Here is a 21597-nt window from a genome sequence, read left to right on the forward strand (position 1 = left end):
AGGATCACGCTCAGTATAGTAGCTTAACCCAGAAGGGCGAGTCCACGCATGGCCTGGTTACTCTATATCCTCGAGGCCACTTGGAGTCAAACTTATTCTCTCATTGCAACCCCCAAAAGGCCCAGCTCCCCATTGCACGGAGTAGAAGTGGAGGCTTTACTGGACTCTCCATGGGGAGATGGAAAGACATGATTCTCATACCTCACAGAAGAAACTTAGTAAAATTCCATCATTTCTTTACCCTCAAAGGTCTGGTCCCTTGTGTATATCTTATGTCTCCTCTTCCTTTCTTTCACACAGCCTTTCCGAAAAAACATGCTCTTCGTTTTTTCCAGAGCAATTCGGCATTTGCCTTCAGCTTGCATACTGACTCAGGGTTTCTCAAGCATGCCTCATTTCCCTTCCTAAACTGCTGACCATCCTCAAACCTGCTGTCTTTCTGGACAGATGGAGTTGGGGGCAGGGGGGAATAGGGAAAGAGAATAAGATTGTCTCCCTTTTGTTTCACCAACATTTGTTGAATGTGCGTAGTAATTGCCGCACACTTTACCTGTTTTAAATCACAAAGTAACTGCCAGCAGTTACCATTAGCAGAGAAAACGGAGGCTCAGAAGATTTTCCCCCAAGATGGCATAGCCGGGAATTGGTAGAGAAAGGATTCAAATCCAGTTATGCTCGGCTCCAAAGAGTGTGCTGTTAACCACTTCCCAAAGGGATGCTGGGGCTCCTGAGGATTCTTCTGTCCCTGAGAATTTATCTCCTGAAGAGGGAGTGCAGACCCCAAAGGACTGACCTTTGGGGAGCCCTCCCTGCCCATCTGCACATTCTGCCTTTTCTCTGTGTTAGAGACCAGAGGAACGGCATTGTCATAGCATCGGTCACTGGCATCGAGTGGGAGGACTAGAGAGCCCAGGGCCCTGCAGACTGGGGCCTCTTCCTGTGGGTGAAGGGGGCACACAAATGACCCTATGGAGATTCGCTTTGGAGACAACTTCTATTAACGACAAACAGGAATGACTGCATGTGAGCCGCACAGGGACCCCATAAGGTGTTCTGGCCTGCTCCTGTCCCTACCCAAGGCCACCTGCGGCAGAACCTTCGTCTGGGCTCAGACAAAATGGACGCCTCTTTCTGGCACAGGCTGGCCCTCCGACAGGTGCCCCTGGCAGGCACAGCAGGCTTCAGCTGCCTGGGCCTGGGGGCCCTGCCAGAGCTGGGGCTGAGGCCAGGTGAGGTGGGTGCCGCTGGACAAACTGTCGCAGCTTCCTCCCCTCCCCCCAGAAAGATCTCAGCTCCTGTCCCCTGAGCAGCGGCTCCTGGACCCGGACTCTGTGCTGGGGAAGTTCAGGTCCCAGCTTATCCCTGACCAGGCCTGAGCAGAGGCAAGCCATCCTCCCTGACCCTCAACTGTAAGGAGGAAGAATAATTCCCCTTCGTGGATCACGTGTGTCAGAAACCCTGGCACACTAGACTTCATGGCAGGTTCTTCCATTTTCAGATCAGCAGATCCCAAGACACTGATTTCTTCCCCCCTTCCCAGTTTTATTGCGGTATAATTGACATATAACATCATATACATTAAAGATACAACATAATGATTATATATATATATAAATGATTACTATATAAGTTCAGTTAACATCCATTACCTCACATATTTATAATTTTTTTCCTTGTGATGAGAATTTTTAGGACCTACTCTCTTAGCGACTTTCAGATATATAATAGAGTATTGTTACCTACAGTCATTATGCTATACGTTACATCCCCCAAACTAATTTTTCTTAGAACTGGCAGTTCTAAGTACCTTTTGACCACCTTCACTCACTTCCCCCACCCCCCACCCCATCCCTACCTCTGGGGACCCCCAATGTGTTCTCTGTTTCTGAATTCAGTTTTTTAAGATACAACCTGTAAGTGAGATCATACAGTACTTGTCTTTCTTTGACTTATTTAATTTAGTATGATGTCTTCAAGTTTCATCCAGGTTGTCACAAAGGGCAGGATTTCCTTCTTTTTATGGCCCAATGATATTCCATTGTGTATATAGACCACATTTTCTTTATCTATTCATACATTGATGGGCACTTAGGTTGTTTCCATGTCTTGGCTATTGTAAATAATTCTGCAACACTTACTGATTTTTAATAATTGAGTTCCTACCTAGAACTTAAGTGGGCCAGAACAAAGTGCCAAGCCCTTTATTGCATTAACTGGCTTGATCGTCATCTCCCTTTAAGGCAGGTGGTATATTTGTCATTACACAGGTGAGAATAAGGCAAAGAGGAAAACCCACTTGCCCAAGAACCTCCAGCAAATTAGGTAGGAGAACCCGGTTCCTAGTTGGGGCATCCTGCTGAGAAATGAGTGAGTCGGGGGGTAGGGGTGGGGTAACCAAGCAAGATGGAAAATGGTCAGGGGCTGTGAGTCAGCACATAGGGACTTGTCTGGCAGTGGTGTCTGCACAGCCAGTCCACGGGCCTTATTTAGAGTTGGCTGCTTGAGCCTGTGCCTGCATTTAACATGTATGGCTGACTCCCTTGTGCACAGGAGAAACTCAGCTCATCACTGGAAGTAAGTGTGGGGCATGCCTGCGACCTCGATTCTGTCAGAGAGGAGGGAAGAAGACCCTTCTCTCTGGTGCTTGGGGAGTGCAAGACCTCTCCATTCAAGAAAACAGAGACCCAGAGAGGAAGCAGGGTAGGGGAGACAGAGAGTTGGGGACAAGAGAGACAGACTCACAGCCACTACTAACATATACCTGCTCGAGGGAAACATTGCTAAAGTACTCCCCTCAGCTCCACATAGTCAAAATCTATTTTTAGCTAAAATGAGTACATTAAAAATTCAAATTGGTAAATATGTTTCATTTTAAGCTTTTTGGATAATCGAGTGTGCCCTTGAGAAGGTAATCATTGAATGATGTGGGCAAAGGAGAGAGCCTGGAGAAGTTTTGTTTAAGGAAAGTGAGCCCAGTGGCTTGGAGAGAAGCATCACCTTTTCCATCAGAGCTGGAGAATTCAAACCAAATTCTTCTGCTGGTCAGGCCCTTGGTGGGAGAGGGTTGGGGAGGAGAGTGTTGAGGTGTTGCTTGCTCCCCTAATTAGGAGAAATAACCTGGCTCAAGAATGGATGCTCAGGTCTGTAACTGAGGCAACTAGCCAATAAATTAGCAGACATTTATTAGGTATCCATTGGCTGCCAGCTGGGTTCTCTTGTAACCCTGCAAAGTATTATTGAGTCCTTGGGAAACTGAGGCCCAGAGAGGCTAAGGGTCTTGCCCTAGCTCACATAGCCAGTGAGATGCATGCCTAGATTGAAATTTGGATTCAGTTGGGTCTGGAACCCGTGTGCTTCCCATACCAGAGGTTCTCAAAGTGTGGTCCTGGACCAGTAGCATCACCTGGGAATTTGTTAGAAATCTACTAAATCTGAAATTCTGGAAGTAGAGTTTAGAAATCTATTTTGGCAAGTCTTCTATGTGATTCTGATGCATGCAACATTTGAGAACCATTGCTCTCTACCACCTTGTCTTCTGATAAAGAATAATAACAGATTGTCCCTCCCTCTCTTTAGGGGCCTACAATCTGGTCGGAAAACACAAGATGAACACATGTATTAAAAAAAAGAAAGGTGACTGACCTTGGAGAGGTAGACTCCTGGAAGCTTTGGGGAAAGGTGGTCTTGAGGGGTGGCCCAGCCTGTACAGGTGAAGAAGAGGGGAGACTGGCTGGCTGGGGAGGGATATCCATGTGTAAAATTGGGGAGGCTAGAATACGACTTTACAGGCGCCGTGAGTAATCCAGTGGATAGAGCACATTGAGAAATGTCATGGAAAATAATGAGGACTGGATTGCTAGTGCTCTGGGATTTTCAGCTAAGGAGCCCCCACATAGATTGTGCCCCTACAGAGAGCCACTCTTCATTTGACAACCCACAGTGTGGGAGCACCTGTTGTGTGTGCCCAGCACTGGGCAACGGAAGCTAAACGCAGGTTCCCTCACCCTCTGACTACCTGCTTCCCAGCTTTCAGCACCGGGCTCAAGTGTTACGTCCTTGCTGAAGACTTCCCTGAGCCTCCTCCAAGCTGGGCTACTTAAATGTCCCTCCCTTGGGTCTTTTGTACAGTCCCTGTCACTGCCTTTACCACCCAGTGCTGTGAGGGTTCATTCGAGGTCTGTCTGCCCCACTGGGCTGGGGGCCTCTTGACAGTTGAGACCAAGTCTTATGTAGCTTTGGTTCTAGCACAGAGCAGGTGCTCAGTTTCAATAAATGTCTGATAAATGAATGAATGAGTGGACAAATGAGCGAACGAATCAATCAGTGGTAATGTTTACCCATGGACATAACAGCTGTGTGCTTGCTCGGCTAAGTGAAAAATTGATGTCTATAAATTGGACTCAACTTTCCCATTGATTTACGTTACATCATTGAAGTGCATTTTCTTTGTTTTTGACAGATTTTTCATTAATTTGTTGGTATATCTTTACCGAGCACCTACTGTGTGCTAGGTACCCTCCTCACTGCTGGAGATAACAGTAGTGAGTACAGGGCTGACACCAAACGAGCTCACTGTTCAATCTTTGGAGAGTTCCTAACAGCTTGCTAGTAAGTTTTTTGTTTTTTGTTTTCACTGTCACCCTTTTATGAGAGTGGATTTAATCTCTTTTGGGCCAGAGATACATTTGAAAATCAGATAAAAGCTTTGGATCATTTCTTCAAAAGGAGATTCAAATGCCGGGGTTTATAACCTCTTCCTAAATCCATCCGTGCACCCTGAGTTAGCAACTGCAGGCCTGAGGTAGCTGCTGGAGGGGGTGTCTGTTGGGCTGTGCTGAGGGTTTGGGGCACATCAGGCAGAATTTTGCTCCATGGTATCTGTCAAGTGAATGATGAGGCCCGAACAGTGGAGTCTGCACTGACTCTGTGGTCTCAGGATCGTCCTTTGCCGAAGAAGATCCTGTGGGCAGAGTGGCCAGCTCTGCAGCACGCAGGCAGAGAGGTGAAACTCGCTTCCTCTGAGGTGACTGCCTTCCTTGCTTGTCCGTGACGCTAACTGAGAACCTCTGTTGGTTGCCCACCTGTGACCAGCATGTGGACTGGGGGGAAACACAATTCCTTCAATTTCTCAGTGTTCTTATGAAATGCCCTACCCTCCTGATACTTGCAAATGTATAAGAGATCAAGACAGAGAACTCTTGTTTTCACTTTCCCCGGAAGTGCATTGCCTTTCATATACCCTGAGAATTAAGTCTGTAGCCATTTGTCCAGATAATCGCTATTATCCAAAAGGATAATAAGATGTACCCAGCAGTTCTACTTGTGGGCGTATGTCCAAAATAATTGCAAACAGAGTCTCAGACAGACATGTGGACACTGATGTTCATAGCAGCGTTATTCACAGGAGCCAAATGTGGAAGCGACTCAAGTGTCCATCACAGATGAACAGGTGAGCACAGCAGTATACCCACACAATGGAATATTGTGTCCTTAAAAAGGAAGGACATGCTGACACATGCTACAGCATGGGTAAACCTTGAGAAAATTATTCTAAGTGAAATCAAAGACTAATACTGTAGGATTGCACTTATACAAAGCACCTAGGGTAGGGAAATTCACAGAGAAGGGAAGTAGAATTGTGGTTGCCAAGGGCTGAAGGGAGGAGAGAGTGGGGTGTTGTTTAATGGGCCCAGAGATTCAGGCCTGCCAGATAGAAAGAGTTCTGGAAATGGATAGTGGTGATGGCTGCCCCATAATGTGTATGTGCTGAATCATTGAACCGTGCACTTTAAATGACTAAGATGGTAAATTGTTTGTTAAGTGTATTTTACCACAACTTTTAAAAAGGATAATGAAACTTCTCTGACCTCCTCAAGAGGGCCAAAGGGTTATAGCCAGGACCAGTTTCCTAGGTTAAACCCCTAAGATGCCAGGAGACTAGAGCTCTATCTCCCTAGGTGTGTACATTCCAAAAGTGGAGGGTGAGAATCTATGATCCTTTCCATCGCTTCTCAAAGAAATAAAGTTTTTCTCCCCTCCCTTTTCTGGAGGGCAAGGGGACGGTTGCCTCTCCTGTATATAAGTGGAAAAAATCCCTTGCTTCCCATCCCTTGCCTATAGAGTGACCCACCACTCATGTAGGAGATTTTTCCATCTGGTTTTCATCACGTGATCCTGGGGTAAGGTCTGGGACCAAGAGGAACGGGGGCGGGGGGGACACAAACAGACTTTTCATTTACTGAAAGGTAATTGATAGGAAATCTGTCTCTGTTATAGAATACCTCATGTGCACACTCAGTATAGAATTAATAAAGATGGCTATTGAAAACCCAACCTGTACACACACACACACACACATACACACACACTCAGCTGGGGGCCTGCTGGGGAGATTAAGTGCTGCTTCCCCAGAGAGGGAAGTTGCACGGAGGACTTTCTGCATTTTACATGCCTAGAGGGGGGGCAGTTCTGCCCAGCTGCTATGGTTGGAAGTGTGGGGGGCACAGAAGCAGAGGAAGGAACAAAGAACCCCCCCTTTGGGAAGCCCCAACCTTTGGGGTGCGGTGGGCCCCAAGCTGCTCTTCTGCAGCATCTATGCCAGATTTTTGAAACGTTATGTTCATTTGGGATCTAAAAACTGTTTCTAAGCATCTTATCTACATTCCTTTTGATTCTTATCACTTTTTGGAGTAGGTACTATTTATATGCCTTTTATCGTTGAAGAAAGGGAGGTAAGCCTGAAATAACACAGCTCTCACTTCTCAGGACATTTGGGAAGCAAGGGCTGGAACTCCTGCTTCTTGGCCCTCAGGAACTCTGTGGTCACAGCGGACTCTTCTTTCCCCCATTTCTTGTCCCCAGGTGGTGGCCAAGGAGCCAGCCCTGACAGCTGGGAGCTGGTGAGGGTTCCTCACATCACAGGAGGGTCCTGGCCTCTTGAATCACACGCTCCTCCTGGAGTAGATCACAGGGAGAGAGGGAGCTGGTGGGGGCCTTAGTGGATACTGCTCTGTGCCTTCCCAGAGCTATTTCCCCTTCCTCTGTGACAGCAGCCCAATATTCCTTTTGGAATTCACTCTGCTTCACTCAGTCCCTGGGGCGCTGGTGGGACTCCATGGGTGGACACGGGACCCAGGCCTGGCCAATCAGGGAGGACCTTACCACCAAGTCAAGCTAACCAGAGTGAAAGCTCAAGATTTAGCTGAGACTATTAGAATAGGCATACGCTTTTCTTACTGATGCACTAGCTGTAGAACACGGTTTGAATGCTGGAGGCCATCTTGGCATCACACGGGAAGAGCTCACTAGAGGAGAGTAGAGACAAGAGATGGTGTGATGGGTCATTTTATGAGTCAATTTGGTTAGGTCACAGCACCCAGTTATTTGGTCAAATATGCCTGGATGTTGCTGTATGGGAATTTTTTAGATGAAATTAACATTTAAATTAGTAGATTTTGTGTAAAGAAGATTATCCTCCATAATGTGGGTAGGCCTTGTCCAATCAGTTGAAGACCTTAATAGAGAAAGACTAATATCCATGAGGAAGAGGGAATTCTGCCTTCAGACTGCCTTGGAACTTGAGCTGCACAATCAACTCTTTCCCGGGTCTTCAGCCTGCTGGTCTACCCTGCAGATTTTTGGACTTGCCAAGCCCCACAATTGTGTGCTCCAATTCCTTCAAAAATCTTCCTCCTTCTGTGGGGTGCCTGGGTGGCACAGCGGTTAAGTGGCTGCCTTCGGCTTAGGGCGTGATCCCGGCGTTATGGGATCGAGCCCCACATCAGGCTCCTCCGCTATGAGCCTGCTTCTTCCTCTCCCACTCCCCCTGCTTGCATTCCCTCTCTCGCTGGCTGTCTCTATCTCTGTCAAATAAACAAATAAAATCTTTAAAAAAAAAATCTTCCTCCTTCTATCTCTCTTTCTATCTCCCACCTCCCCCTCTTTCTCTGGAGACCCCTGACAATTACAGATGGCCCAAAAGATTCCTGATGTCACTGCTTTAAACATTCGGTCCAGCCAAACATGACAGCAAGGACTCCTGGATTTTTCATTTAAGTGGTCCTCTTGAATTAGATTTCCATCACTTATAACCCAAAGGGTCCATCTCAAGAAGAGGCAGGAGAACACACTGACTGAGCTCTCCTTCCATGCCAGACCCAAAGTTCCTTTTATAGTCAACCTGGGCCTTGAAGGATGCATAGAAGTTCATGGGCACGAGGAGGACAGGGTTGAGTGAACATGTGCAAAGACACAGAGCAGTGATAGAGCATGGAAGCCCGGGAATCTGGAGTTCAGTGTGGCTGCAGTGAAAGAAGTGATGGGCAAAAGACTGGAGTGGAAACACTGTCAGGTAATGTAGTACGTTGAATGCCAGGCAGAGGAGTTTGGACTTTGTCTGGAGGACAGTGTGGAGAGCAGTGCAGAGTCTGAAGGACAGCCAGGTTTTGGCTGGGTCACTCTGTGGTGTGAGGGACACAGTGAAACAGGGAGACGATAGAGGCAGAGAGGAATGATTTTCTGGCTGGAGTTTTGCCTAATGCTCCTGAAATCGTCTTCTGTATGTCCTTTTTTTCTCATCGGGTGGGACAGCACGGTGGTTAGTGGTCCGGGCTTCTGCAGACAAGTCCGTAAGCGCCGCCATTTACGGTCTAAGTCTTGCTGCCTCAATGTCCTCAGTGAAGATTGTCTACCTTTTAGTAATTTTTTTTAAAGATTTTATTTATTTATTTATTTATTTATTTATTTATTTATTTATTTATTTATCTGAGAGAGAGAGTGAGCTAGTGTAAGCAGGGGGAGGGGCAGAAAGAGAATTTTTAGCAGACTGTGCTTAGCCTGGAGCCCAACACAGGGCTCGATCTCACTACCCTGAGATCATGACCTCGTGACCTGAGCCAAAATCAAGAGTTAGACGCTTAACTGACTGAGCCATGCAGGCACCCCAGTAATGTCTTATGATTAAATGTCACTACACACTTAGGGCTCAGCACAGTGCTTGACACGTAGCAAACATCTAGAAGTTAGTAGCTATCTTACTCCTCCCAAGGCCAGTGTGTAGGCCCCTACGCTACAAACCCTAGGTCCTAGGAGGACAGCTATGTCAGGCTCTCTGGCCCTCTGCCCTCTCCCTATGCCAGCCCCACCTGCCTTTCCCAGGGGTCACTCCTGCTCCCTCCAGTTCTCACAGAGGCATGGCCAGCCAGGGCCCCAGGGAGCTGGGAAGGGTCATACCAGGGACAGGAGAAGAAAAGGGCTTTTAGCTCTGGAAACAGATTCTTATCCAAATCTCAGCCTGGGGAATTTGGCTGGAATGGGTGAAAACCAGCTTCCCAGCCCTGCACAGGCCCAAAGAGGGATGTCTCGGAAGCACAGAGGCTGTAAACTTGGCCCTTTTACTCTGACTTCCAGATGCAGAGGTGAGAGGCTCAAAGCCGCTCAGCATCCCCAGGGACTTGCTGTGGGAAGCAACTTCAATAAGATGGATAAAATGCTAAAAGTCCAGAGTCAGAAGGCATCCTTGAATTCCCAGCCTTTTCAGTTTTTTTCCCACTGCATGGTGCGGTAGAAATGGCAGCTCTGCCACCAACTTAGGGGGACCCTGGATAAGTCACTGCTCCCTTGGCCTCAATTTCCCGAAATACCCAACGATAAGGGTTAGACTCCAAGGTGGCAAATGGGGTTCACCTTGCGGACCAGATCCGATCAGTCGCTAGTGGCTGCCAGGCTGGCCGGCCAGAGCCCTGGGATTGAAGTAGCTACCAAGGCCGCGTGCGTGTCAGGGAATGGGCGGTCCTTGGAATGGATGGGTTGTTTAGTCTCAGCACTGACGTGGATTCTCATGCCTGGCCCAGTCCCGTTGGTGGACTCTGGATTCAGCAGTGCTCCTCATGGCCCCCACAGAAGGTCAGGAGCTGCTTGAGGCCCCCACCTCTGTGCACATTCTCTGGACCTTCCCACTTCTTACCTCGTTAATGCCAGTGTCTGCTGGGGAGAGCTCTGGACTTTGGATTCAACATGGAACAAACTTTCCAAAACATGAGAACTGATTTCCTTGATGATAGTTGAGAGGGAGTCAGGCCTCAGAGAAAAGGAAGCTGGAACCCATTGCAGCCCCCACACCCCGCCAGCTCTAGACAAACGGATGCCTCAGGACTTCTGTCATCCAAGTCCCCAGCTTCCCTTAAGTTCTCTCTTCCTGCCCCGCCCAGTGGCACACCTTCCTGGCCTTCTTCTCTAGCCAGGGGCTCAGAGCCTTCTTGATCGTGTCACTCACCAAGTCTTGATAAGCACTGACAAACGCATTCACTGTGAGATGCCAATAACTAAAAATAGTGGAGATGAATTGGACCTGGTGAGGTTCCAGGCACCCACAAGCCCACGGCTTCAGCAGCGGTATTTGCAGGTCACAAGAGGAGGGAGCCATCACTGAACAGCAGAACGCTTTGTTCTTCAACCGTGGGGAGAGTCGTTCTGCCAATGGTCTAGAACTTGAGACGTTCCAGTGAGGGGGCCCCTGCCCACACGGCCTCCCGTGGAGAAGGGTGTGGTCCCCGGAGCCAGAGTGCCTGGGCTTTGAATGCTGGTTCCACTGCTTCCTCAAACGTGACCTAGCAAAAGTCACTTAACCTCTTTCTACCTCAGTCTTCTCGTAATAAAATGGAGTTGGTGATAGCAGTGGTACCTTCCTCCTAGAGTTAAGAGGAGTAGATGAGCTTAGTGCTTAGAACAGTAGCTGGCATGCGGTCAGTGCTGTCTCAGTGTTGGCTCTTACCACCAGGCTCCTTGGGGCGCCATGCACCAATTCCAGTCATTGCGGTTTGAGATGGCAGGCACCAGGGTCCAGCCCAGTCCCAGGTGTCAGTGAATATGAGCTCCCTCCTTTCACCTACATTTTGGAATCGTCTCCGAACCAGGTTAGGAGCTACATAAGAAAGCACAGAGAATTCCTCGGTGTGGTTGCTGTCTCTGAGAGCCAGCTACCAGAAGGTCATTGTGGCTTTGTCTCCACTGAGATCAGAGTCCAGCAGTTTCTCTCTTTCTCTCTCTGCCCCTCCCATTGAGCACGACTCGATGCCCACAGTCCTGGCTGCCTCAGCAGCCATGTTGAGTGGGACATGACCCGCCACCTGCCCAACCTCAGCCGATTGGACCTAGGACTGATCCGTGGCCAGGGCCACCCACTCAGATTTTGCCTGGGGAATTTGGAGTTGGGAAACGGACACTGAGCCAGCTCAGGCTGAGCTCTGAGGACACAGGAAGGGGTGGCAGAGACAGGAGGCCTCAGCTGAGAGACCCACTCTTCTAAGACACCTTGAATCAGAACCACCTTCCACTTCCAAGTCTTAGGAGACCCAGGATGCCATGTCTCTTAGTCTTGGAGTTCCACGAGGCCCCTCCTCTGATGACCCCTCTTCCCTGGAGACGGCCTGAGAGCATCCCTGGGCCCTGTAACCGGGAGGGCCTTGACTTACCTCATGCCAGCCCCTTGGAGTTACACCCTCCTGCCTCAGGCCCTAGCTTCTTTCCGTGAGGTCCCACCGGACGGAATTTCATGCACCTCCCTCCCTCCCATCCTGTCTTGGTGCCCTCAGGAGAAGCAGCTGTGGTCATGCTGCCCCTGAGTGAATCTGGGGTATCCCGTGCTTAGAGGTTATCCTCTGGGGCTCCTGCCTTCAACTGTGCTTTCTGGAATTGAGCAAAGACCCTATCGCATGGCTTCACTTCCTGCCATCTTTCTCTGAGAAGACACAAACCCCAGCCCAGGCCATCTCCTGTGGCCCCAGCCCCCTGCCCCAAGCCAGCCATGGCCATTTCATCTTGTCTTTCATGTCGGACCCAGATCCTAGCACTGGGTCCTGTTTCCCACTTGATAAGGGCCAAGACTGCATGTTTTTTATTTGAGAGTCTTGAATCTGCTGCCCTAATCCACACGCACTCCCGAAAGCTGGAAAGGAAAGCAGTTTATTTTGTTAATGAGTTCGGAGGAAGGTTTGTGGCAGCAATTAGCAGTAGTGAGAGGAGAGGGAGGGGGAGAGAGACCCAGGAATCAGGTCCGTTAGAAATCAAGGGAGACTACTGATTTCTTGAGAATTCCCTTGACTTCTTGAGATCCAGGGCTGGGAGAGACCAAATTCACAGGACTGGAAGAAAGAAATGAGAGTCTGGATCCCAGGGGCCCTCTTCAAAACTGCTACTTCCTCCCTCCGTGGTGACCTTCAGAGGAGTGGCCTGTGGTGCTCCTCACTCAGCCCTACTTCAGGGCCAATGGGAGTCGAAATCCATGGGTGTAGGCTGTAGGTTTCCAGGGTGCCTGCGCGCTGGCCTCTCTCAAGGCTGGTTCCAGACTTTGTGTTCAGGAGGGTGGGTCCAGAGCTCAGTGGCTTCTCGGGGCGAATCTGGTTTCTCCCTCTGGACTTTAGAAGAAGGTCCTGTGGGGAAGAGGAAACAGAGCGGGGGGGGGGGGGGGGCCTTGTGGGTACACACTCGGCCCAGGGAGCACCCTCCCTGGAGGCACCAGGTAGGTGCCAAGCAGTCACACAGCACACAGGAGGCCGGGGCGAGCAGGAGAGATACGTGGGATAAGCTGGGAGGGGACCAGAAGGCAGGGGGGCTGGGGTCCCTCATGAAGAACACATGACAAGTAGCAGAAAACACAGGGCCGTTGAGGCCATCCCAAGAGCCATGGCATAGCAGGCCAACTGTCTTGGGAACGTGAGGCCCTAATGTTTTGAGAAACTTGTAACAGAAAAGTCAACAAGTCCAGGCTTGGGTCGGCCCCAGATACTGCCAGCTGTGGGCCTCAGGCCACACCAAACACCAGTCCATGGCTACCTGCCAGCTCTGTCCGTGAGCACAACTCTGTCACAGAGCAGGAAACACAGCCCCAAACTGGGCTCCACAGTGTCCCCCAGAGGACACCATTAAGGGAGCTGGAGCCGAGGGAGAGAGAAGGCACAGAGGACAGTTTGGTCCAAGCCGGGCTCAAGCCATGACAAGTCACAACAGGACATGAACAGCTCTGAGAGGCCAACCCTGGTTCTTTGGACCAGCCTGAATTGCCCTGGCTCTGCCCAAGCATGGGGGCCCGGTGGCACAGGGGCTCCCAGAGGGTGGTGTTCCCAGGGAAGGGAGGCACATTTTGCTGAGGATACCTCTGGGGGGGAATCCAGGCTATACCCCCTTGGGCTCACCCAGGCCATCATGCCTGGTTTGAGGCACTGTCTGTGCCCAGCAGAGAATGGGGCTTACTGCTCCCATCCTGCTCCTGTGGGTGCCGCAGGGGACCCCTGGCAGGTCTCAAGGGCCGTTAGGATACCCGGGTCCCGAGCATGCTACAGACTGGGCTCTGCTTGCCTTCCCTGAGCAAGACGGTCTTTGAGTTGGACAAAATTCCAGGGTGGCTTACAGCAGGCCTGGATGGCACTTCAGGGATGGTGCCTTGTACAGCCCTCCAGACGCCAGTCCAAAGAACCCTCCAGCATGGGCAGCAGACGGCCACTGCACGCAGTGTGGACAGACAGGGCCCTGCAGCCTGCCTGCCTATTCACCGTGGGGGGCTGCCGGGCTCCAGCTGTAGGAGGAGCCTGTGTCTGGGCACCGGAGCACGGTCTTCAAGGACCTTTCGGACCGGCTGGGGGCTTTCAGCTGCAGTGGAGGGAAGAGAAGAGCTACATACGCAGAGCAGAAAACATAAAACGGGGCTTGGTTATTTCCAGGCAGAGCTCCATCAGACCTTTCCCCGCACTTGCCTCCTGCTCCGGGTCCTGCCTAGGCCCTGGGTCCAGAATTAGTTGCTATAAGACCTTGATTTCTCCTAGATGTGCACAGAACTCAGCCCGTGCTGGGCAGAGGAAGGAAAGCCAGCTCAGCCACGACAGGCAAGCAGGGGCTGAGGAATACATGGGCGGGTGGTAGGAAGGTGAAGAGGATGGAGACTAGACACCAGAGAGGCACAGAGAGAGAGAGAGTAGAGAAATGGACACACAGTAACAAAGACTAGCACGGACTCAGGCCAGGTATCAAGGAAGCAAGAAAAGGAGAGGTTAAGAGAGAAGGGGGAGAGCATGAAGGAGAGAGGGGCAGATGGGAGAGAGAGATTGATGGGAAAGATGCAGGAGAGGGAGAGAGAGAAAGGAGAGACAGAGATAGAGAGAAGAGAGAGACAATGAGATAGACCCATACAGACACAGAGACAGGAACGAAACAGATACACAGAGAGACAGACATACAGGGCATCGTAGAGCAAGATGGAGATTGGCCCAAGCTCCCTGGAGATCCTGCGGGATGGGGCCAAATCCTGTGGTCCTGGCCGCTTAGGGACACAGCGCAAGGGAATGCAGTCATGTATCGGGAAGAGCCACTAGACAGTAAAAGACATAGAAATCTTTAAACTAGCTGATGATGGTGCGGGGGATGAAGTCCTGAGTAGAAAATCAGAAATCCTAAGTCTGTCCCAACTTCACAGTTTTCTAGGTCTGGGACCTTGACTGTCTCTGGGCCTGTTTTTCATATGTAAAGAAGAATCTGGGCAAGACAGCCTTGGAGGCAGCTCTGACGATGCTGACACTGTGACACGATGACTTAGATCTAGGCTTTCTCTAGCCTGGGAGCTTTTTAGGATCGATGACTATTAGAATATGTGTGTTCAGACCAGTCCTTCAGGCTGGATGAAGGCTGAGGGTGGACAGGGAGAAGGTGGCCAAGATTCTGGAGGAGGAGAAAGAGGAAGCAGAGAGCCAGGTGCTGCATACACTTACAGCTCATCGTCGTACTGCTTCGGGGGGCAGACGGCAACAACAAATTCGATCCAGTCCTGTGGGAAGAAGCCCTGTGACTCTGGGGCATGCTCAGGGATTGATGGTATGTCTTCCCTTGACATTCCATTCCCATTCCTGGGCACCATGGCTCAGGATCAGCTGGCTGGGGCCTTCTTCCCATGGTGGGGGTGGGCCCTGGAGGGGCTGGAGGTCCTTCTGATGGGGATGGGCCTCATTGTGCAGACCCATGGTCTGGGGAAGCTTTCAGTCTCTGGGGCTTCACAACCAAAGAGGCCAAGATTTACAGACCCTCGAAGGACGCTAAGTTCCCAAATGTTGATCTGTGGATGGGCCAGGCAGCAACCTCAGAATCACCTGGGGTATTTCTTAAAACTCTAGACTCATAGACTTGGCCCCTGGAGATTTCGGGTAGGTCCTGGGAAACAGTACTTTTAACAAGATCCCGAGGTCACTCTGATGCACATCAATCAGGGAACTTTAGGCTTAGCTTTCTGACCCTAACACTTAAATCCCCTCAATGGCATTATTGCCACCCTTGGCTTATCCATCATTGTCCACCCTTGGCTTGGGTGTATCCAATAAAAAGTACGTGAAATATCACTCGGGCCCTCCACCATGCAATAGCTCAACATTGCACTGAAATCTCTCCCCAGGTCTCCTTCCATCCAATCTAGTTCTGCCCTCAAGAAACACAGAGAACATTTCTGCTCCCTCTACCCTAATGTAGCCCTTCAGATAATCAAAGACAGTCATCATGTTACCCGTGAGTCTTCTCTTCTCCACATCCCTTCATGTGGGTCCCAGGCCCATCTGGTCGGCTTGCTCGGCTCTGAACTTAATACCTCAGGCTCGGCTGCCTGCATACAGTTGCACAGGTTGTGCACTGCACAACACAAGAGGGCACCATCCACACCGTAATCTGTAGGAGGGCATCCCTTCGGATTGCACAGTGCACAGCCTGGGAGATTATATGTGGTGGCCTTGACCCAAGTGGCTAATGAGCACAGGTCAGACTACCACCAGACCCTCCTCCATTTTGGGCACTCTACTTCTGTTAATGCTTTCCAGTAGCCCCAAGCATTTTTGATTCTTGATCAGTGTGCACTTAGAGAAGACCTGAAGTCTTTTATTTGCATGGGCTGCCATACCTGGTCTTCTGGAGTCTGTATTTGTGCCACTTGCTCTTTGGACTCAAGGTGGGAACTGACATTTATTTTTCTGAATCCCATCATGTCATATTGAGACCATTGGCTGGATGGGTTATGTGGATGTCACCCAAGAATGTCTTGGCCCCTGGATACCCACCCTGGGATGGGGCATCCTGACTGTAAGCTCTGGCTACAGAGGCCAGGATTTAAGGCAGGCAGGAAGGGGAGGGAAGCAGGGAGGGGGTTTCCTCTTACCCCCTGACTCCAGGCCTTCTGCAGGGTGGCCTCAGCCTCAGCCAGTGTGTAGTCTGTCACGATCTTGCCATTGATCGCCATGACTTCATCCCCTTTCACAATGCCACCTGCAAGAAGATGAGGAGGACTGGTCAGCTGGGCTGTATGTGACGTGTGCCTGGCCCAGGACCTGGCAAAGGCGGGGGACAGGAGGTCACCGTAGGGCTGCAGAAGGAGCCTGACTCCCAGCTTCTGATGGGCTCAGAAGGCACGAGGGGAAACAATCCACCAGTTTACTCAAAGAGCACTTCCTACCCACCCTGCCCACACTCCCTCACCCCCGCTCAGTAGAATGCGGACACCACTGAGGAGCCGTTGCTACCCGAGCCTTTGCACAGGCCTTTGCTATTACAGAGGGAGGCAGGCCTGCATTACCCACGAGGTTATCAGAAACACGAGCTCGTTCTGTGAGCTGTCCCTGTCTGTGCTCCATCCTTGCCAGTCTGCGTCAGGCCCCTGACCAAGCCAAGCTCTTTGCTACCCCAGAGTCTTCACATGTTGTTCCACCTGGGACACTTGCACCCCCTCTTTCTTCTCTTCTTCTAGGGTTGAGGTGAAACATCTCCTCTTCAGGGAGGACTGCTCTGACCTGCACGCAGTCCCGAGCAGGTCTTTCCTATTGTTCTCTGAAAGCATCCCAGTCTCTTCCTGCAGAGCGTTGTCACAATTTGTGGTTATATATCTATTTGTCGACAGATGGTCCCTCCCACCAGACTGTCAGCTCCGTGAGGTCAGGGACTGTCTCTTTGGTTGACCACTATATCCACAGCACTTGACGTAATACCTAGCACAGAATACGAACTCAATATATTTATCGAATAAGTGAATGATGTTAAAGGTCTTCCTGGATAAGATGACCTGTAGTCTAATAAATTTGGGAAAAGCTGAGTTATAAGCTAAGCAGTTACTCACTGCAGAACTTGTCAGAGCCTTGAATATGCTAATTATGTGTTATGGCTCTCCAAGAAGTGGGTAGATGGTGCATAGTTTCTCATACATCTTCAACTTCACAATCTTTAAAGAAATGTTTCTTAAGGACTTATTTTTAGTTCTGGTGTCCACAGCACATTCTCTGGATTATGTTGAAATAGATCACCCAGAAGTCTCGCAGGCAAGGAGGCTATAGGAATGTAGCGTATGATACTGAGGATGGTGTGGCACATGCGCTCCTGGAGAAAATGTCGCCAGCTGCTGGTGTGCCCAAAGCAGCGTGGGGCCAGCCTGTAGACAGCAACTTCCTCTGGCAAGTGGGCCTGGGGAGAGGTGACTTTCACTTTTTCCTTTTGTACGAATTCCAGATGGAGCCTCAGGAGCAATACGGCAGTGGTTGGGCTGGGGCTTTGTAAGGAGAGGGGGGTCCCGGAAAAGTCACCCATTTATTCCGGTCCTCTTTCCCTGCCAGACACAGCAGATGACTGTCTTTCCCTCAATTGGCCCCGAAGTGAGGACTGAGGCAGAGGAGGGCGTGGGCCGGGAGGGCAGCCTTGGGCCATAGCAGCTGCCTAGCTGAGTGGGGCCCCCTCCACAGCTGAAATGGCAGCTCAAGGTGTGGCTGTGAGAGGCAGGCCTGAGCTCACCAAGGCCATGGTGGCCGAGCTGGACTCGCCTTTGTAACCCACAGAACCAGGTGACTTTCCTGTCACTCTGCCCCCTGCCTCAGGTGCTCACCCACCTGCCATTCTACCGACCGCAGCCTAGCGCTGCCCAGGAAGGACCTGACCACGGGATTCCCGCTCAGGCCTGGAAGGGTGAGGGGCCTAAGGCTCCTCCTTCGAGGCCACTGACTCCTTCACGAAAGACCCAAAGCTACTGAAAAGGTTCCTGACTTTGGAAGAAGAAATTGGTAATGGTGAGTCTCGGACACTCTCGGACAGGTGAGTGGGCTTAAGGCAAGAGTAAAGCAAAATGACCAAACTGCTTGGGTTCCAGTCCTGCTTCCACCACTTACCAGCTGTGGGTCCTTGAACAAGCATTTTACCTTTCTGTGCCTCGGTTTCCTAAGCTGTAAGATGAGAGGAATAACAGTACCTACTTTTGGTGCTGTCGTAAGGATTAAGCGAGTTAATAATACACGTGAACACTTTAGACACAGAGAGGTGCATGTACTTAGAATCACATCCGGCATGTGGTAAGTTCTCGACAGATGTTGACCCTTATTAAGAGGACAGGGAAGGCTTGGATGCTTTCTCTCCTGCCTTTACATGTGCTGCGCCCTCTTCCTGGAAAGTTCTTTCCCACCATCATGAGGCTAATATTGACTTATCTTTTAAGGCTCAGCTCAGGTATGGTGCTTGTAGGGAGCCTTCCCGGGGGCCCCCTTTAACTTGGTAGGTTGGGGCCCCTCAGGGTCCCACACTTTTCCTCCATGCCCCCAGTCCTCTGTCAGGTCTTAGCAGACTGCACTGTTATGGCCTGAATCTGGCAATTCTGAGCATGTTTTCTCCACTAAATGGGGAGCCCCGGAGGGCAGGGTGGGGTTTGGTTGGCTGTATGCCCATAGTCCTGGCACCATCATATGCCCACGGGCAATGTGTGGGGCTCAGTAGAAGGACGGGTGGATCCAGATGGGGGAATTCTCGGGCAATGGTCGGTGCACTCCGAGTGGGCAGCCATGGCTTTCCCTGGGACCCTGTACAATCACCGCACCATCCCCAAACTGGGGCATGGCTGGTCCCCACTCACCGTGCCGCTCAGCAGCTCCCCCCTCGTACACAGCTGAGACGACCACCTTCCCGACTGGGGAGTCCACACCGCCTTCCAGGGCCAGATCTAAGGATCCCTCCTGGATGGAGAAAAACAGGTCTTTGAGAGCCAAACTGTGGACACCTGGGTAACCGGGAGCCTCTTGACGGGGCTACAAAGAGGGCCGGAGAATTCATGGGGCCAATGACAGTGCCATCAGGGTGTGTGGTCCCACCTCAGGAGGGGACATCCCTGAGGGAGAGAGGAAAAGGGTGGGGATCTGAGGAGTCACCCAAGAGTCCTCTCCAGAGTTGGAGAAGCAGGGCACCAAGCTGGGAGGGGGCTGGGGCAGAGAACGGTGGCGGCCCACCTCGCCTCCACGTGCCCACGTACCTTCTTAATGCGCAGGAGCCGGACATCCTTCCCTATGATCTGCTCTGGGGTGAACTAGAGGGAACAGACAGTGGGGAGCTCTGAGTCTGCCTGGAGGATGAGGCTGGGGGTCCCACAGAGTACATGGACAAGGGACCCTTCCCAGCCCCACACCCATTGGTCTTCACCTGGGGGTCCCAGGCCTCATGGAGGCCACATGGACACACACGGAGCTGCCCACAGAAATCCCAGATCCATTTTTCCTGAGAATATTGTGAGGGCGGGGCGAGGACATGCCCTATAAGCACCCGGCAAACCACAGAGCACGTGATACACAGTGTTGAGCAAGTGTAACCGCTCCCATAATCCCACGGGGCCCCAACACACACGCCAGCCTGCGGGTCACACTAGAATGCTGTTTGCAAGGAGCCTTCACAGAAAAGTGCAGATGGGGCTCCCTGGGGCTCCTCATGTGCCCCACCTCATCGCTGGGACCCCCAGGGTCCAGAAAGCACCACGATGGAGCACACTGTAAGGTTCCCCCCTCCCCACATTCCTGGGATTACTCCCCGGGGGAGGAGACTTCTCTCTCACCATGGAGTAGGGGTCAAAGCCTTCCTCATATTTCCGGAAATCCTGCAAGCGAAGGGAGGGTGTTAGGGCCACAGAGTAGAGTTCCCTGAGGGTCACTGCAGGAAGCAAGCTTAGGGCAGAGGAAGAAGTTGTGAATGGGTAAGATATAAGGGAGAGGGTGGGGGGCCAGATGTGGCCTGGATGGGGATGTAGGGAGGAGGCTGGAAGCCCCAGTAGCCCGAGCAGCCCTGCCAGGGGAGAAGCAGGAAGCTCTGCAAGCATTTGAAGGAGCCCAGCCCTGGACCCTGCACTGTTGCTGCAGGGTGGGTGTCTGTGGCTTGGTAGGGGCGCCCGCTAATGTCTAGGTGGTCTGAGCGGCCCATGTCAGCCTTGCCGAAGCTGTCATCTACCCAAAGCCTCAGGTCCTTTAGGTCCTACCTGAGTTCCTCCAAGTGCTCACACGAGGCCAGGTTCAGGTTCTGGGGGTGAAGGCCCACTTTTCTTCACCCCGTGCTCTGACCCCAAAGAAGGACACCACTACTCAAGAGACAGCTCTCCCTGGGGGATCCGGCCACAAGATGACTGGGGTGCAGGGCAGTGGGCAGTCCCAGAGGAGCAGGGGCGTCTGTGCTTGCCCAGTGCCTAGCACTGTCCTTAATGCTTTCTAGAATGTAAGAGGCCTCCCAGACCCTTAGCCAGGAGAGGATGAAGGAGAAGACTTATCTCAGGGAATCTGGCTTGGCAAGGGCTGTGGAAACAATGTCCCCGAGATATAGAAACAAAGTGGTAAGACAGAAGATGGGGGCATCCTGCCTTCCTAGGCATCCCCCACAGAGAGCGGGAGCCGGGTGTCCACAGACTCGGGGGCAGGCACGCCAAGTCCTAGGCAGCAAAGCCTAGTCCCCATGGGCAGGTGGGAACAGAGGAGAGGCCTTGTGACAGGGGCACAGGTAGGCCCTGCTGGACTGAGTGGAGCCATCCCCAGCACATAGTTCCCTGGGCCACACCAAGTGTCCCTGCTGTCAGCATCAGGGGGAGGCCACTGCTTTCTCTATGCCCAGCATGCAGCAACAAAGCTCTGGGCACAAGATGGGAACCAGACCTCAGAAGGTGGCTCCCTGGGCATCAGTCTGCCCTCCCTCCTCATCTAGGCTTTGTCACCCGGGCTCAGCCCCACAGATCCTGGGAGTTTGGAGGCTGGCCCCACTCAGAGGCCACTCCCAGGTCAGTCTGTGGGCATCGGGGCAGCAGACAGAGGAAGGGAAGCAGCAAATCCATGGGCAGGAGCAGTCACTAGGCAGGATATGGAGTCAGTGCTCTTTCACTGAGGGCCCTGACTACTTCTGGCTATTTCTTCTAGAAAACAGGACAGTGCTGGCTATGGGCTTCCCCTTCTCTCTCCCTGTGAGAATCTGCTCTCAGAATGGGCATGATGGCAAGGGTTTGGGTCTTGTGTGAATTTAGTTCATAGACTTATAAGCCACTACAGCTGGTTAGCCCTTGAAGAGGGAGCCCGACCCTTCATCCTACAGATGGAGAAACTGAGTCCCAGAAAGGTGACATTCATGCCCCCAAGGTCACCCAGCCAGTGGGTAGTGGAGCGAGAGTCTGACTTCCAGTGTGGGTCCTTGGGCTCTTCCCTTCCAGCCTCTCTCCCTTGGAGGGCTGTCTGTGCCCTAAACAAAAGGCCTTTAATGTCTATCTCCTGATAGACAGTGGGGATGGTGGAGCGGCGAGGAGCCCGACCGTGC

At 51.5% G+C, this 21597-nt stretch overlaps 1 protein-coding gene across 2 annotated transcripts in view; it reads right to left on the reverse strand.

Moving 5' to 3' along the window:
* Nucleotides 1–11951: 11951 nt before the first annotated feature.
* Nucleotides 11952–21597, reverse strand: part of USH1C (USH1 protein network component harmonin) — a 45816-nt gene continuing 36170 nt past the window's right edge. For both annotated transcript variants that reach the window (XM_019805859.2, XM_034645815.1), the window contains 6 exons: nucleotides 19868–19909; nucleotides 19295–19348; nucleotides 18902–19001; nucleotides 16181–16287; nucleotides 14757–14812; nucleotides 11952–12428 (listed from right to left, as the gene is read on the reverse strand). In XM_019805859.2, coding sequence (XP_019661418.1) covers nucleotides 12416–12428; nucleotides 14757–14812; nucleotides 16181–16287; nucleotides 18902–19001; nucleotides 19295–19348; nucleotides 19868–19909 — 372 coding nt within the window. In that variant the 3' untranslated portion in view covers nucleotides 11952–12415. The remainder of the gene's footprint in view (nucleotides 12429–14756; nucleotides 14813–16180; nucleotides 16288–18901; nucleotides 19002–19294; nucleotides 19349–19867; nucleotides 19910–21597) is intronic.

This window comes from Ailuropoda melanoleuca, chromosome 16, assembly GCF_002007445.2.
Source record: "Ailuropoda melanoleuca isolate Jingjing chromosome 16, ASM200744v2, whole genome shotgun sequence".
NCBI classification, from domain to species: Eukaryota; Metazoa; Chordata; class Mammalia; order Carnivora; family Ursidae; genus Ailuropoda; species Ailuropoda melanoleuca.